An 18,416-nucleotide genomic window follows, 5' to 3' on the forward strand; every position below is an offset into this window, starting at 1 on the left:
TGCTGGAAATAGGGATTTCTGTGCTTATTTCTTCATTCAATCTGATCCAGTTTTAATATTGTTACCTCAGTGTTGTGTTAATAGTTTTAAGTAAAAAGCTGTGCAAGAAATGTTATGCATTTTTACAAAGGATTAAGTCAAATGCCACTTTGCCAATAGGGTTTGCAGAGTGTTCAAATTGTTTGCCATGTCTCCATCGCTTTAAGAACACAATATACTGTGACTTTGTAAGAATTTGAATCTTCCTTTTCCTTTTTTTCCAGCTACTCCTGGTGTTCTACACGAATACTCATTAGTCATTCTGGAGATGGACTTGCTGTCTGGAACCTACCTCTTGGCAGTCTTATTAGCCTGTATTGTATTCCAATCTGGCGCACAGGAGAAGAATTATACCGTGCGGGAAGAACTGCCTGAAAATGTCCTCATTGGCAATTTGCTCAAGGATCTTAACCTAACCCTGGACCCAGATGTGCCCCTTTCCTCCCCTCTGCAGTTCAAGCTGGTGTACAAGACTGGGGATGTACCACTAGTGAGGGTGGAGGAGAACACTGGGGAGATCTTCACAGCTGCAAACCGCATAGACCGAGAGAAGCTTTGCTCTGGCATCGTCGCTGAGAATCGCTGCTTCTACGAGGTGGAGGTTGCTGTTTTGCCTGATGAAGTTTTCAGGCTGGTCAAGATCAGATTCCTAATAGAGGATATAAATGACAACGCTCCCCTTTTCCCCTCAACGGTTATTAACATCTCTATCCCTGAAAACACAGCAATTAATTCGCGCTACTCGGTGCCATCTGCCATCGATCCGGACATCGGTGTCAATGGTATCCAGCACTATGAGCTCCTCAAGGTGGGTTTCTTCCTTTCTCCTGTGTTAATGTCTGTTACTGTCTGCCCACAAGTGTTGCCAGTTCTCACCTACCCGTTAGAATTCAGTAGCTGTGTCCCACAGTAGTGCTGCAGTGTGGGTACATCCTGAAATGGGAGTCTAAACCCCTGAGTGCATTCTAGTGTATTGTGCCATCACCTTGTGCAAAGCTGTTTGTGTGTGTAGATCTGTGTAATAGTATGATGAAGCATACCTATCTTCATGAACTCCCTACCAGCGGTCAAAGTGTTTGCACACTTTGACTATCAGTTGTCTTAGACCTTTAAAAATATGTTCTTATGCCACTGATGTGACAGAGCCAAGTGCAATAGTATTTTGCATTGGGTTTATGTTTCCCATTTTTATGGAGACACTTTGTTTTATGTCTCTCTTGCACGACTCTTAGACTTGTAAAACTTTGCCCAGAAGTGATGTGATGCTCATCTGTATATTGATGAGCTATTCCAGAATGAAAGAGTCTATTTGTCAAAGCAGCTTTGCAGTGTCTGGGCAGGAGAAAGTCCAAGACATGCATGAATGTAAGGATAACAGTGCCAATGGCCTTTTAAGAGCAGATATTTCATATTCTTGCTTCTTTTACTCTTTCTAGAAAATAACAGGAGAACTGTAATTAGAGAACAAAAGAATAACATACAAGCATGTGGTGTTTGTATAAACAAGAGTGTGTGATTGCTAAGTAAAGGATAAATTGTGGTTGAGTTTACTGAAGTAGAATATTTAAAACAAGAAAAAAACTTAGCTCAAAAGTGTGGGGGAAGCTGAAAATGCCTTCACTTCCCTTGATTTGGAATGGGGAGCTGTTTTGTGGTTTAGCTGCTCAGCAATCAACTTGACACTCATTACTGACCAGAAGAATATAGACTATATAGGTGAATCTATTGCTTGACTGACTTGATATATAATATTCACTGACATTAGTACTTACCAGCAATTAAATAAAAATAAAGCACTGCCTTTTTTTAGCTCTTATAAATTGCTTGTGACCTGAAGTAGTGTGTGGCAGTGCGAGTACTAAGTAGTGACAAAGACATAAGAATCTCTTTCAGAAAACTTCATCCCACTGGGCATTTCTGGTTAGCTAGCAAAAAAATAGAAAAATCCCACATAGGTCTGTCTGCTTTCAATGTAGCTAAGGAACTTCTGACTTTTCAGGAACTTACTGTAGTGTTTGAGGCCTTTGTAGTAAGCTCTTTAAAGCTTTTCCTAGGTTATACAGGGAGCAGGCAGATCCAGGTGTGTGGGTTTTGTTTGGGTTTTTTAAGACAGCTAAGCAGAAGCTTCCAGTGCATGCAGTCATCTTTATTTGGTATTTTAAATGAGATTTTGGGAATGAATAACAGTAGGAGTATAAGATAATAAAAAAGCCAAAGTTACAGGCAAAATAATACATACCCTGAACAGAGAAATGTTGGTTGATATATCTGAGAGAAAAGTGCTGTTACTCCAGGAAAAGGAAAACTATAGAAAATGGCAAAATCAGGAGTCCCTGGGACTGAGTGAGCAACAGTTCAGATCCCCAGAATAGCAGACTTGTTTTGTGAGTTTATTTTTGGACTGTGTGCTCAGAAGGAGAATGTAACAGATCAGCAGAGTGGTACCACATTTGTGTCACACATGTGTGAGCTCATCTGCAGTACAAGCTACAGCTCTACCAGAGGTTGTGCAGGGCATAATGCCTTGTCTGGAGATGTAATGAGAGGTGAGGTGGTCTGACAGAGAGATGTTTTACCAAGAGGTATGCAAATAACTTTCAAATACCAAACTGGTTTATTTTTAATTAGGAGAAAAAAAGAAAAGAAAACCAGTTACATCTGAAAATCTGCTTTTGCCACATGATGGAAAGAAAGGTGGTGAGGATGAACACACATTGGTATGGAAGTTCCAAAATCTTATGCTAGATGTACTGCAAATAAAATAATTTGTGAAATCACAGCCCTGTAGTCAGATCTTCTAAAGGAATTAACTGCATTTTTCTCTTGCATGCCTGTTGGTCAGGTGCTTTTTGAGTTACTGCCTTTTAATAACTCAGTGATTCCACATACCTTGAGAAGTATCTGTAAAACCAAGGAGCCATTTATGACAGCTGCACACTCACTGTTTGGAAAAGTATGTCCAGATGTTATTCTCTTGGTAGTTTTTACAACGTTCATATCAAATGTGATCATAAGGGGGATAAAAAGGTAGTAGAAATGAAGGTTTTGGGTGAGTAGACAGGAAATAAAGAATATATTCCAGAGGAGTGCCACAAAGATGATTAGAGGGATGAAACACCTCTCCTATGAGGAAAGGCTGAGCTAATTGGAATTGTCCAGAAGGCTCCAGGGTGACCATATCGTGGCCTTCAAGTACCTGAAGGTTGAAGGGGCTACAAGAGAGCTGGAGGGGGACTTTTGACAAGGGCCTGGAGTGACAGGACAAGGGGAATGTTGTTACACTGAATGAGGGTAGATTTAGATATTAAGAAGAAATTGTTCCTTGTGAGGTGCTGATGCACTGGCACAGGCTGCCCAGAGAAGCTGTGGCTGCTCCATCCCTGGAAGTGTTCAAGGCCAAGTTGGATGGGGCTTGGAGCAATCTGGGCTAGTGGAAAGTGTCCCTGCCCATCCAAGGGGTTGGAACTAGGTGATCTTTACGGTTCTTTCCAACCCAAACCATTCTGTCCTTCTGTGATAGTGGTGGTGCCTGAGCATTCGTTCCTGGGTAGCACTGAAATGCTGAGGGTGGGTGTGACAGCAGCACCAGGATGATGTTGCCTTTCCTCCCTAAATGCTCTTTATGTGCCTTACCCTGCTCTGGTTTTTGGTGTGTGCATCTCTGAAGATACTGATGTCTTCTGGCTTCTGATATGTGTTGACCTTTTCCTTCCTTTTATATCCAGCATACAGAGACATGGGGAAACTGCATCCCAGGGAACTGTTGTGCCTTCTGAACAGGATGAGTCTAGCAGGGCTGACACGACAGTGTTGTGGGGAATTTTGGGAAGCATGGTCCAGCTTTGCCTGGACCGTGGCAGAGGTGTGGGAGATGATAAGATTTGCAATTCACTTCATAGAAGCAGAAAGGCTGATGCTTTAGTGTGTGTGCAGCAGCAGAGTGAAATGTGTTGTGCTGTATTTTGGAGAGAAAGTAATAGAAAATTGACAAGTTGTGCAATAGAAAGTTTTTCAGTTCTAGTTAAGTTTTTGAAAGAAACTTAGCTAAAAGTTGCTTATTACCTGTGTGAATCCAGGCCTGTTTTGCCAGAAAATAGAGATATTTTTTCCACCATAACAATTGTTAAAAAAGAATAAACTTCTCAGTACAAACTCATCTGAATTGTTCATAGGTTTTTATCACATTTTCAGCAACTCTGTAGCTCCTTGGGAAGGTAACAGTCATGTGTTACAATATTTCCTCACCATGTCACCCTTATTTTACTCCCCCTACAAAGTGTGGGAAAAAGGTTACTTAGAATTGTTGTATTCAGTTCCTCGTTGCAAAGTAGATAGCAAATGACAAAGACTTTCACCTATATGACAGACTTTCATGTTCTTCTAATATCCTGCCTCTTTCTAAACATCCTTTTCAAACAGTGGAAAACAAAATTTTGTGAAAGGTATATTCTTGGATTTGGGGTCAGTGTTACATGGAAGGTTGTAATACAGGATTTGACTTACTGAAAACCAGAGGGTGCTTTGATTACCATTCAAATTAGCACTTAAGTAATTTTATCCTGCCTGCAGTTCACCAAAATGCAGCTCCACAGAAAGTAACTTCTTTATATGGACCTTATTCATGGCACTGCAGCTTCAAAACTTTCCAGGTGTGTGTGATTCAACTGTCTTAAAGGCATGAGCTCTAAAAGACAATGGTTTTACTGTTAATAGCAAAGAAAAAAGCATTCTTTCAAGGCATCTTGCTGTTATCCAAAGAAGTTGTTGTGCAGAGCATTCTAAAAGATGGTGTTTCTCTGCTGAGATGCCCAAAGCTAAACATAGAGAGGATGACACTGTGTTTTCATGGTGTTTGCTGTGAACAAGGGGAGGGAGAACTTTGATATTAGTCAACAATAAAAGAAAATGCATTTAGAATGAGAAATAGCTGGATTGGGCAGGAAGATGTCATAACACTGATGACAGGAGTTGGTAGAAGAAGAAGTAGCTAAGAGAGATAGTGAAGTAGTTCAGAGAAAGAAATGGCCAGGTGGAAAACCAATTATTTTTGTCTCAGTTGAGATAACTGTTTAAAGTATAAATGGGAAATGATAGGAGAATGCATAAACACAAGGAGTGTGTTAAAACCGTAGGATGCAGGAGCAAATTCTAAATTGAAATGTTAATATACAGTGATTTCTGATTCAGGATGAATCTGCAAATACTAATATTCTGGTCTGACCCAGTAGGCAGCTAAGCCTACAGGGCTTTGTTCACCTCTTTAGGGCATTCCATTGTTCACAGCCTGATGTCAAATGTACTTTGTGTCTGGCAATGCCACACAGTGTTAAAAATTCCTCCATGCTGTTGTTGATTACACAATGTCAGTACACTTATATTTGAGTTCAGGGCAAGCTAATATTTAGTATAACCTGATTAATACACTTAGAATTTGCAGGTGTCAAAGGCCTCTGCTTTGACTATGAAAATTTTAATCTGAAGCATTTCTTTGTTCTCTAAGATGTTAAAGAGGAGCTGGCTCAGAACAGGTTTAGAACAGAATTCCAGCTTGGAGTGCTGTAATGGAGAGTCACCTGCTTCCTTCCAAAAGGATTCATAGAAGTGCATATTTTAAAGAATATTTTTTGTTGATTACTAAGCATTTCTTGTAAACCTACTATACCATATACACTAGAAGTTGCATAGGAGCAACAAGAACAGGTCATTTCCTTCTGGGGGCTAATCCTATGTGCTATTAGATTATTGCTTTAATATGTTACATTTTGGGGGGGAATCAGATTGGTGTTCCTGTTAGAGTTCTATTACTCTTATCTATTACAGTAATTTTGCTGTATTTACCTATCAGAAGCAGCTAGTGCATTCCTTCTAGAATAATATAATAATCTCTTTGTAGCTGTCAGTTCATACCTCTGTAATCTGACAAAATAGCTTCTTACTCAGTCTCACAACACGTCAGTTTTGCCTCTGATGAGAGAGTTACATCTTGCTGTTGTAGATCTTCTTCGCAATGACTTTCAGTAGAAGATTTCCCCTTCTTTCTGATACAGTTTATCAATTCCATGACCCATGGAAGGTGGAGATCACAAATCACCGTATTTCAAACTTGCTCTTGCAACTGAGTTTTTTCTGAGCTCCGCAGTAGTTCTGGATCAACTGTTATCACTGTCAAGATCAAGAATGGAAGGAGATGTGTTTTATGTAAAAAGTAATCTAGGGAGGTGGTTAAAATGGTAGAATGAGACCAGATTTGTAGTTCAGTGAGAACCAGAAAGTCAGATTGATGAATTCTTTGTTGATAATCATATTATACGCAGTGATACAAATTTGAAAGTCCAAAGCCATAACAGGGGAGAAGGGAAAGCAGCTTTTTTATGGTCTGTTTGTGTTTAGTGTTGCACCAGGACTATCTGTGTAGTTCAATACATAGAGGAAAAGGAAGACAGAATGGTTAAGGTCTCTGCAAACTCCATGCACAGTGACACAGATTTTTTTAACTCAGGTGTTCACTACATCAGCTTTACCATCCCAAACATCAGCTGCTTGGACCTCTCATTTCTCTCCTTTCCTGTGCTTTGATTCCTTTCACTGGAAGCTAAAGCAGCAACTCTCACTTTTACTCTCAAACCACATTGAAATGAGGGAGCATCCCTCAGCTAATCATACTGGAATTAATGTGGATTAAATTAATGTGGATGATTCTTGTGTGTAGGCATCAGCAGATGAGAGGACAGTGAAGTGGTATATTGGCCCTTTAAGTAGGTCACAGCAAGCCTGGGGTGGTTGTTACCAACATCTGCATTCTGTGACAAAACTGCCAAGATAGAGCTTTTTTTCTGCATGTAAACAGATATTTATTAATATTGTCAGGTCTTACTGAATTTTGCAGATAGACACTAATATGATTAAGGAAATTCCAACTTAATTTTTATCCTGCTATCAAAAATCCTTTGTCAATTTATGGTACCCACTAATAATAGTAGAGTCTTGTGCTTTCTGATTTCTTTTTTATTAGCAGTCCTTTCTAGTAAATGTGAAAGGGAAATATGGGTCAATTTTATAAAATGGCTATTCAAGAACACAAGAATTTTCACTTTACAGTCGTACACTCAGGAAAATACATGATTCAGACAGGAAATTTCTTAACTTCCTCATAGAACAATAACTTTTCAATATATCTTTCTTGTCATTGGAGAAAGGTTAGTTGCTCAGTGGTGTTTTGAGATTAATTGACACCAAAATAAAATTACTCTCATATTAATGTTACAGGTCACAATAGTACTTAGGTGTTTGAACCTAAAACTGAGAAATAATCCTAGATCTGACAGTGCTCATATACAAGGTGAAAGTAAGTTGTGTTAAAAGAAGCATGTGAGGCTTGTTCTTTAAAAAATTATTATTTATTTCCCCCCCTCCCACTGTCATGTAGCTTAGACTAAGATGTTGAGTTTCTTTTTGGAGAGGGGATGGCTTGTTTTTCTTACTTCACAGTCATTCTCTGGACATATTCCAACCCCACCTGGATATGATCCTGTGCAATCTGCTCTTGGAGAACCTGCTTAGCAGAGGGGTTGGACCAGGTGATCTCCAGAGGTCACTTCCAACCCTGAAACACTCTGTGACTCCGTGATCTCATGCAGTATAACTTTGCAGAACAGGTTAATTCTATGGATTTTACTTCATACAGTTGTGGAACAGTACTGTGTCTTCTTTCCCATTTTGTGTGCCAGCATAGATGGGTAAGATAATAGATTTAGGGAGCTCAAAAATAGGTTTAGGAATTTTTTTTGCTCTGGAGTTGTACTCCAGTCAAACTCTAAGGTCACTCTCTAGTGCCTGTAATTTAATAAACAGGGAGAGTTGGACGTGTTGTCTTTCTAAGGTAATTTTTAGGTGCCCTTTAGAAGAGAGGTTTTCTGGGACAGACAGGCTGTCTTTTGAATGATGCTGAGGACTTTTTGCCTAAGTCTGCAGTGGCAGTGGGGAATAAGGTCAGAACCAACACATCTATCCCTTCCTCTGTTGCTGCTGGAGGATCAGTGTTTAGTTAATGGTAACACAGCTTCAGTGTTGTCACATGGCTGGTTCCCTCTGCTTGTTTTCCACCAGATGTGGTTAATTACTAGCTGAAGTGACAAGAATTTCAGCAGTCCCTTACAGACTCGCAAATACTACTTGCTGAGATGGCCAATTTCACAAAAAGATGCTCTTTGGAACATCTTATTTCCTTTAATATACATTTGTAGAAGCTGGAGTGCCATTGCAGATTTCTGTTAAATCTTGATGCACCTCCCTGCCAAGTAATTTAGGACTTTTTAATTGTTTGGATTTTTTTCCTGCTCATGAAATAGTAATGTGCTGCACAGCAAGGCTATTTTTGAAAGTTAGTCTTCAGCTATAGGGAAGTTCAGGCATTAGTAAGAAGTCTCAATTCTTAGAAAAACTGAGCCTCACAGAATGTAAAACTATTTCAAAATACATAACACTTCCCACCAGTTATGTGATTTAGTTAATGTTGTCCCTGCTACTGCTGTGTAGAGTTTCAGATGTTGACTCTGGAAAGCTCTGACTGGGGAACGACTTTTTGTTCCAGAAAGCTGAGATCAGTTGGTTTCAGGTGAACTAAGAACTTTGATACAACAATTTCAGATTTAACCTCCTAAGTCTTCTTTACTCTAGAAATCTGTTCTTGAGAAACAAATACATTTTCGGAAGTTAATGAGGTTTTTTTTGACTCCAACTTTTGTCTGATAGGTGCAACTGGCTTTGTTTCTGAGCATATTTTTTTCTACAACACCTTCCCTCTGCATTTCTGTCTCATTTTTACCTGTATGCCAACCTAATTTACCTTGCACAACTTTTTACCCAGTACCTTGCACTGAACAAACCTGTGGTGAACCCATTCAATGTAGATTTAGATGTCCACTGAAGCATTTGATAAATACTTTAAAGGACACCTTAAATTACTTAGGACAGGACATGTTCAAGTAACCCCTTAAGTTGTTCTTGAGAAAAGACAGGAAAAAATCTGTTAGTATTGCAGACTGTAAAAATTCTTAATGTTAAATAAATCCTGATATTAAAGATGTGCAGAATTTTCTTGTTACTGGTTCCCTTCTGATATTAAAGATTCCTGAAATAATGAGGAATAGTTCAAATAGAATGGAAAAGAAATTTACCCAGCTTTCATTTTAGGTGAAAAGTAATTGGCTCCCTACCACCATTTCTCTTGTCTAGGTCAGGCAGTTTTGGGGTTGTGGATGATATTACATGAGCTGAAATAAACTATAAAATGAGATACGGAAACTTGACACTTATAGGTGCTAAGTGACATCTGAAAATCTTGAAAAGCTCCCCTCAAAATATATTCAAGGGACAAAACTTTTATTTTTATCTTGTTTTCTGTTAGTAATTATGGGAGGACTTGGAAGGTGGAGTGACAAGGAAATGATAAATACTTGTAGGTAGAATCCTTGTCCTTTACATTGTCATTGCCCTTTGACATCTGGTGAAATATATTTGCATCTCAGTGTTTTCAAATTAGCTTTAGGAACATAAGGAGTTAAAAAAAATAAATTCCCTTTGCTTAGCTTCCTTACCTCAAAACCTTTTTGCATTATCATTGCATCATAAGGCTTTTTTCCTTCTTTTATGATGCACCTTATTACACATCCTGTCCCCCACATTTACCCAGTTTCCTTACTATCCTAAACATCAAAGGATATGATTCTTATGAGAAGATTTTGTAGTAGAATAGAATTATTACTCAGTAGGAATTTGTGTCGAGAGATGTGGACAGACAAGTGGTCATCTCTGAACATTGGTTTGAAAAAGTCACTGGGGTTGAGCTTTAAAGGGGAAAAATCTTTGATTTGCATTCTCACAGCTGTGAGTTAGTGTCTCTGAGGAAATAAAACTCTACTTCTGACTGGTGGTAGTGAGTCAAGAGTCAAGGTAATTGCCTCTTGTTGGTTGATACAAGGCTCCTTTAGGGTGGTTTATGGCATTATTACTGTAAAACTGTCAAGTTCGGTTATCCTGACATCCCTTTGGGAATTGAAGGAAGACTGCAGGAGAAAGCTGTGCTTGCAGGCACAGCAAGTTCAGTGAGTTAGGGTGAGGGACAAGTTGGTGTATCTTTTTGCATTTGAGGCTCTGATTTTCACACTAGCTGTCATGAAACAATAATAGAGAACTTAGCATGTGTCTGTGAGGAGAGGATGATAGACTCCAGCTGGAAGGCACAGAGCTGTCAAATGGAGAACTTCTCTTCATCTATCTCAGATGAACGTTATCTTTTGCTGATGTCCGGACAGATCAGTGTGTCACTTAACACAGATGTGCTGATGCTTTCTGAGCCAAAACACTAAGGATTTGTTTACGTATTCCTCTTGAACCCAACTCTAAAGGCTGCACAGAGAAATGAACATTTTCCCAAAATACATTGAGCAAAGGTTTGTTTCATTGCTAAGGAATTACACTATCTATAATACTCCCAACAGTCAACCACAACAAAAGCACCAACAAACCCCCCATGTGGCTCAATGGAATGATACTTTGGGTTGCATATATACATGATATTGAACTGCAATGTGCAATGCAAATGAAGTTACAAAAAGTGTGTTGTATTCCTAAGCAGTTACCCTGCAGCTGCCTCATGAATGGTGAATTTTGGGGTTTATTGTACAAGGACAGCTAATGCACCTCTGAGGCAAATTTCTAGGAACATGTGAAATGGCATGTTCAAAACAAGTTAAGTCATATTTCATGTTCAACTGGTTTTTTTCCAAACTTGACTTAACTTGGGATTTTTTTTTTATGAATACTTTTAAATCTTTACACATTACAAAAATTTTTAGTGTTTGCTACATCTGAATTGGCTGCAGGTGTAAACATCTACAGCAGAAACAGTGTCTTCCTTATGTCATTTGTGTTACAGGTTTTAAAGTAAGATCACTCAGTAACTGAACTTCCTGAAGGGCTTTGAAGGTTTCTCATAAGCAACAGGATGCTGAAAACTTAGATATACAACATCTTTGATTCTGACAGGTTGCCAGCAGTGCACTTAGTACAAATGATGCTGCAACCGTAATCTTTACTACTCTCTCAAAATCTACCATATTTTAAAGGTATCATTTTTCTAAGCCACAAAAGGAAGAAATAGGAGCCTTTTCAAAATACCCTAAGTGTTTACCACCATTGTGCTGGGACATGGTTTTTACATATCCAGTGTTACTTTCTGTGAATAAAGAGGTTTCTCTTTGGCCCTTATTTGGCTTTAAAATGTCTTGAATTTCGTACTATTTATTTATAAATTTTTTAAGTGTATCTGCTTGATATATATTGATCATCACCAATGTAGCCAACAGGATTTTTAATTTCTTTGGTAATTTTCTTAGCTCAAATGTATGTCACTAAACTCGTATCTTTTAAATAAGAATGTTATTGCTGAAGACACCAATAGCTGTCACCAGCCAAGCATGAAACATATTACATTTAAAGACCATTATTCTTTCTTACCAAATCCCAAATTCTAAGAGAAAATTGACAAGTCATGCTCTATCTTGTTGCCTGGAATGTAAAAGTTCTTTGCATCCATCATAATTCTAGTTTCGGAATAATATTCTAATGATTATTTTTTCTCCTTTTACTTATTGCAATAGATGCAGCAATACATTGGGTGACTGTCATGGGAGACCTTGAATTGGTTTCCAGCAGATTGTATGCAGATCCTAAAATTATTCCAGTAATTAAAAATCCCAAATTATTAAGGCATAGTTGTCTTTCTCACTTGTACTCATTATTGAAAAACTCTGCTGATTTCAAAATGATGAGTAAAGAAAAGAAGAAATAGAGGTGAATGTGTGCAGGTAGGACAGAATGTTAATCACAAAACTTCCAGATTTTTCTTTGTCCAACTCACTTTCCTAAGACTTTTTCTTCTTTGGATGAAGATTTCCAATTTCTAACACATATTTTGAAAACAGGAAAAATACTTTCAGTTTATCCTGGTTTTGGTTGTCATAGAATACACAATTAAAAGATTAAAGTAGCTTTTGAGATAACATGCTCTTGATTTTAATTTTGCTTTTGGCTTTCCAAGGTTGGATTTTAGTGATAAAGATTCCTAGCTAGTTTCCCCCCAAATACACTGTATGTAATATCTTCCTTCCTTTCAAGAGGAAGTACAGCAAAGAGAAAAAGGTAAGTCCAAAATTATATTCTTTTAGCTATCAAAGAATATATTTAAATCGAGTGTAAGATCTGGCTCGTGGCACTTGACTGCATTAGTATGGTTATTTTTATTCCTGAAAGAAAGGTTTATTACAAAGTAATTTATATTCTCTAACCCAGAAACATAATTGGTCTGAACACTTAAGTCCCGTGGAGCTTTTGAAGCTGGGACATGTAGCAAAGAGCATTTCAGACAATTCTGAAGAAACAAAAAGAAACACTGGTAAAAGCAATGAATTCTGAGTCATCAGCTGTCAGTATTGAAATACATTTTTCCCTCATTGTGCTGTAATTGCTGCCTCTATTAATGTGATGTGTATTCTTGCTTTGCTTATTGCTGATGTTCCAAAGTAGAGTAATTGTAGTTTTTTTCTCTTTGCTTTTTCAAGCAAATTGACATTTTATGGTGGGTTTTTTTCCCTCTTCTTTTCCTTTTGAGTCAGGATAATCCTCCATGCTTTTCAGAATGGGATATTATATGGCTTTTTCACTTGGAGAATACATTTTCCTCTTCATTTTAACCCCAGCCATATAATTTTCATCCTCATTTCCATTAGGGATTTTTCAAAACTATTTGTTGCTGCAGATTTAAGGGTATAAACAAAGGAGTAACTTCTTTTTTGTTCCTCATCCTTTTTCCATCTAATAGCAAAAAATAGTATTCTGGCACTTATATATTAGGATTTTTTGTGAATTGATCATTGTTTGGAAAGCCAACAAATATTGTGATTCCCATAATTTGAAAGTCAGTCTTACAAACAGACCATAAAAGTTTGATAGAAATTTCCTGCCTTCCATCAGCATTGCACACCTTTTATTGTTTTAAATTAAATATTCATCCAAGATGAATATCCAAGGTGCTTTATATGCTTGTACAATAACAGAACATGAATGAGTTCCTTGAAGTTTCCAGATTGCTACTTCTCTGGAAGATTTTACTTTAATTTAATGTGGTTTTTTTTAAAAAAAATTCTGAAGTAGTCCAGTGGTTGTCTCTCACTCATAAAAAATTGTCATTCAAATCATTTAAGCCTTCGACTGCCAACATCACCCAGAGTTCTTGGCCATGAAGTAAAATGCCTGACTGGAGTTTTGACAAAGTTAAGGAGAAAAAAATTGTTAGTGTGTCTTTTGATATATGTTTTAATATCTGCTTGTGATGGTTTAAGTTCTTCTTTATTATTTGGGTTTTGAAGTGCATTGTGTTAAGAGTTTATGACCTTTGCTGTACACCTTCACATATCATCTTAGCTGGACTTTGGTCTTTTCAGTCTTTCCTTGTCTCTGATTTCATACTCTGCAGCTTCCTCATGAGGGGAAGTGAAGGGCAGCACTGATCTCTTCTCTCTGGTGACCAGTGACAGGACCTGAGGGAATGGCCTGAAGTTGTGTCAGGGGAGGTTTAGGTTGTCTATTAGGAAGTTTATTCCCCCAGAGGTGTTTGGGCACTGGAACAGCTCCTCAGGGCAGTGCTCATGGCCCCGACCCTGACAGAGCTCAGGGAGTGTTTGGCCAATGCTCTCAGGCACAGGGTGGAGTGTTGAGGCTGTTTTGTGCAGGGCCTGGAGTTGGACTCGATGATCTTTGTGGGTCACTTCCAACTCTGGTTATTCTGTGATTCTATCTTCTTTCAAACTGTCTATCAGTTTCTGAAAGGGAAAAAATTGATGTGAAATTCTGGTCTCATTTTGCAATGGTGTCTAAACCAGTGTGATTTGTGCTTTTGTGTGGTTTTCTGTAACACATACTGTGTGCTGTGATGTTGTGATCTTTGAGGGTCACTGAACCATGAGATTTGGCTCATTGTGGTTTTGTTACTGATCCAGAGATTAGTTGTGAAGCTCCTGCTTTCCCTGCCTCAGTTTCCTTACAGCTATGTGATGGGAGTGATACTGACTTGACCTGAGAATGGCTTTGCAGAATGAAAATAAGTTTTCCTGAGTTAAGGAACTGGAAGAACAATCAAGGATTTTTAGAAGTGAATTTACCTGTGTGGAATTAAAATCTGGGTAGTTTAAATGCTTCCAGATTAATGATTCGCTTTGATAATAACTTTAAAATTATTTGGTGTAGGACCATATAATTCAGTGTTCCAGCTATCTGAAAATATCACTGCCAGGCTTGAAACCTCTCCCAGTCAGTGGTGTGGGTGTGTAGAAATCGTATCTGAACATCCAAGGAGACTGGAAGAAATGGTAAACCCACCAGTCTCCTCATCACTGTGGTAATGTTCAGGTAATACTGGAAGAGCTCTTGCAAAAGAGTGAAGTCTTTCAGAATCTATTTTGAATATCGTTTTGAAGTTCCAGGTACATATTTATCACAGCAGAGCATATGCTTCAGGCTACTGAGATTCATGAGCAAGGTAACACAGAAACTTCCTTTTTCTTACCTCTAACAAAGACCTGATTAATTTAACAGTTATGCACTGTAGATTTTTTTTCCCTTCCATTTTTTTCCTTTGTATATCTGTGGGTGGAACAAGTTTATCCATCAGAAATGGTTCTAAGTAGTAGTTTAAATTGTGCTGATCAGGAATTTCTGGCATGGTTTGCATTTGAAATAGTCAGTATCACTATAAATCTGAAGACAAAAGCTCATGCCATAGTGCTGTGTGCTACCTGGCTTTGCAGTCACTGAAAAGCTGAAGAGATATGTTATCCCACGTATTACTGTGGAATGATGGGTTGCCTTTTCCTGCTGGGCAGCTGTTGGAACTAATCAGATTGTGCCTAAGAGCATAATAAGGAAAAACTTTAATAATGCTTAGCCCTCTTGGAAGCTCTGTGGCTTCAGCTGTCATACTCACTTTCACTAATTTAGTTTAGGTTTGCTGTTTTGTTCAACGCTTTAATGCTGAATTTCAAAACACATTTCATTTAATTTTACATTTCACAATAGGTGCTTCCACGTAGAGCCGCAGTAGGCCTCTACTTATGTTCCCAGCAAAGTTAATTGAGTGTGGAAGTAGAGTTTTGACTCTGTAAGTAGAATGCATAACAAATTCAGTTTTATAGTGTCACCTTAGGATTTGTAGATAGTGCTTTCTATTGTGAATGCACCTAACAACTGAAAACATCTTTGTAGTGAGCAGTCCTGCAGATTTCTGTGAACAAATTAGCTCAGTCCTTTTTTGGAGAGTACTTGTTTTGTCTTCTTTCAGTAGCTGTGAATGTCTAATGACAGATGCAGTATTTGGTAGAACATCCTAGGCATGTGTGCTGCTTTGGGCTGAAGTAGAGTTAACTTTCTTCACAGTGGCTAATATGGGGGTTTGTTTAGGATTTGTGCTGAGCAGGACTGTCGTGGTTTAACCCCAGGCAGCCACCAAACACCACACAGCCACTTGCTCATGCCCCCACCAACAGGATGGTGGAGTGAATTGGAAGGGTAAAAGCTAGAAAAACTCATGGTTGAGATAAAGACAGTTTAGTAGAGAAAGCTGCACACAAAAGCAAAGCAAAACAAAGAATTAATTCACTGTTCCCCACAGGCAGGAGGTGTTCAGCATCCCCAGGAGAGCAGGGACTATCACACTCAACAGTTCCTTGGGAAGACAAACGCCATCACTCCAGATGTCCCTTCTTCCTCCTTCTTCCTCCCACTTTTTATATACTAGGCATGATGTCCTATGGTATGGAATATCCCTGTGGCCAGTTTGGGTCATGCCTGCCGCCCGCTCACCACCAGCCCTCCTGCTTATGCAACTCCAAACTTCCTTGCCAATGTGACCGTATGGAAAACAGCAAAGGCCTTGGCTCTGTGTGAGCTCTGCTCAGCAGCAACAAAACCATCTCTACATTATCAACCCTGTGCTCTGCACAAATCAACATAGCTCTATACTAGCCACTGTGAAGAAAGTTAAGTCTACTTCAGCCCAAATCAGCACAGCATGTTTTAAAAATAGTGACATGACTAACAAAAATTTTGAATTCAAAACCAACTGTTCATTTAGCTCACTGCTTCATAAAGATAATAAATTGTTTTCTTGTTCATAGCTTAATGCCTTAGTATGCAAGAATCCTAGCAATACACTACACCCTTTAAAATACAGAAATAGCAATTAATTAAGTGTACAAATCAAGTCATAGCCTAAGTCTTTGTGTGTAAGTTGAAAATTATTTAAGGAGTGTTTAATTGTTTGAGGTGTACTTTATTTTCCACGCTGATGGTCATTTTCCCACTTGGTAGACATAAGTTAAGATGTTTTTTGCAGGATTTCAGGTTGTTTTGTTTTAATGGTTTGGGTTTGGTGGATTCTGGTGTTTACATCATTTTTGTAGAATCTGAAGGCTAAACTTCACGTTGAATTATTCAGAGCATGTTAGCATCCCCAGAGGCTGCTTTCTTCCAACCACTTTCCTAGTTGTAACCTGCATGTGGCTGAGAGATGCTGTCTTTGCTAGCAAGTGTCTCAAGATTAATTCTCTGGGCATTGTGATGCTTCTGTAACCAGAGGTTATTATCATAGTGGTTGTGAGGAGTCTGGGGGAAGTTTTCAGTTCTTGTTTGCTACACTGACACCTTTGTGCCTGAAATCATCTTAGCTGCCTAAAAGCTGTGGATATTTTTCACTGAGGAAGAGGCCACAGGTCCAATTTCTGTGTGTGCATGTTAGAAAGTTTCAGTGCATCACAAACAATATGTTACTGTTATCTGGAAACAGCTGTTTTAGGACAGTGATTGAATTAACCTCAGGAAAGTACTTTGTGTGGATCCAGCCCTGGGAAAACTTACCTTTTCCTTTCACTTGGATTCTGAGTCGTTACTGGGCAGAAATGTCTGCAACTATCTTTGCTTAATTTGCTTTATGTGGACTAGCACAGTTTGTGTGAGGTGTCTTACTACTAATAACTCTTTGGATGTTTTATTTTTTCTGGCATTAGCCTTCCTGAGGAGATAGAGCCCGTCACTCTCTTTCCTGCTAAGATTAACCACTCTGTGTTCTTCCCATGAATTGTGGGAGAGCTTGTCTTGCCTTACAGTTTATTGGAGGATACACTTTACCTGATGAGGCTAATCCAGATCTTTGCAACAGGGGATGGATATTATAGATACCTTATTGTTTTCTATGCTCTTATGGGTTTTATTTCACTTTTCATTCTTGTTGGAGGAAAATTCCCTTCCCATTAGCCACGATTTTTAGTGTTCATAACTGAACTGCTGCTAGGGAATATAAAGAGTGAACAAAAGCAGAGCAGAAAAGGTGGAGTAGAATGCTGAGTGTTTGGTGTTTCCCTGTAAACCTGTCATTCTGGTATGAAATTTATTTTTCGTCACGCAAATCGGTTCTATCGATTTAATTGCTGATTTTAAGCCTGAGAAATAGCACAAGTGTATTCAATTAGAGTAAAATTGGCATTTTATTTTTGTTTGTATTTAGAAATAGATATAGAACTATGTATCAAATGCACTTTTAAGGTTTTTGATCCTAAGCAACTCACAAGGAAGCTTTGTCTTGGAATATAACTCGTTAACTAGAAAGTAATGACAGTTTGTTTACTAGAACTTTCAATGCACACAGGTAGCATGAGATTTCTTTTCCAAATTGAATTTCAGACTGGAGTTACTGCCTTACAGTATGGAAATGTTTCTTCCTTTTTATCTTGCATTTGTCCTACTGGTTCAGATTAATAGGAGTCAGTAACACTGGAGGAGGAAAAAGACAAGTTGTCTTCCTGATAAATCCAGCACCAGAAAATGCATTTTTGGTTTATCCCCTGCATTCCTTGATCAGTGTGGTGAAAAGACTTTTATTTAATGAGTTTTAGAATTCAGTGTCTCTGGAAATATTTTTAGTACTTAGTGTCACTCTGTATGTCTTCTCAGCAACTGTCTGCCATTTATTACTCTGAAATTGCAGTATTATTTATTATCTTCCAATGTGCACTGAAGTGGCATCTTGCACTGACATACGTCATGTGCTTTTACAGTTTAATATGGCAGTTCCACTGTTATTTTCAGAGAGTAATAAAAAAAGGATAAGTTTTCATTCCTTGCAGAAGTATAGCTTTATTTCTTTCAAAACCAAAACTGATCCCACAGTAGTTAAATGTCACACACACACACACACTTTTTCTTCTTTTGAGTTTTACAAAACTCTGCAGAGTGGAGGCCTTGGCAGAGGCTTATGATCGTGTTCATTT

General features: G+C 38.4%; 1 protein-coding gene across 1 annotated transcript in view; it reads left to right on the forward strand.

Annotated features, from left to right (window-relative positions):
• The first annotated feature begins 307 nt into the window (after positions 1-307).
• The window catches only part of LOC103807856 (protocadherin-11 X-linked-like), a 23,807-nt gene continuing 5,698 nt past the window's right edge, over positions 308-18,416 (forward strand). Inside the window, exon 1 of the mRNA XM_009080605.1 lies at positions 308-847. Coding sequence (XP_009078853.1) covers positions 308-847 — 540 coding nt within the window. The remainder of the gene's footprint in view (positions 848-18,416) is intronic.

The sequence above is a fragment of the Acanthisitta chloris genome, unplaced genomic scaffold, assembly GCF_000695815.1.
Source record: "Acanthisitta chloris isolate BGI_N310 unplaced genomic scaffold, ASM69581v1 scaffold5388, whole genome shotgun sequence".
NCBI lineage: Eukaryota > Metazoa > Chordata > Aves > Passeriformes > Acanthisittidae > Acanthisitta > Acanthisitta chloris.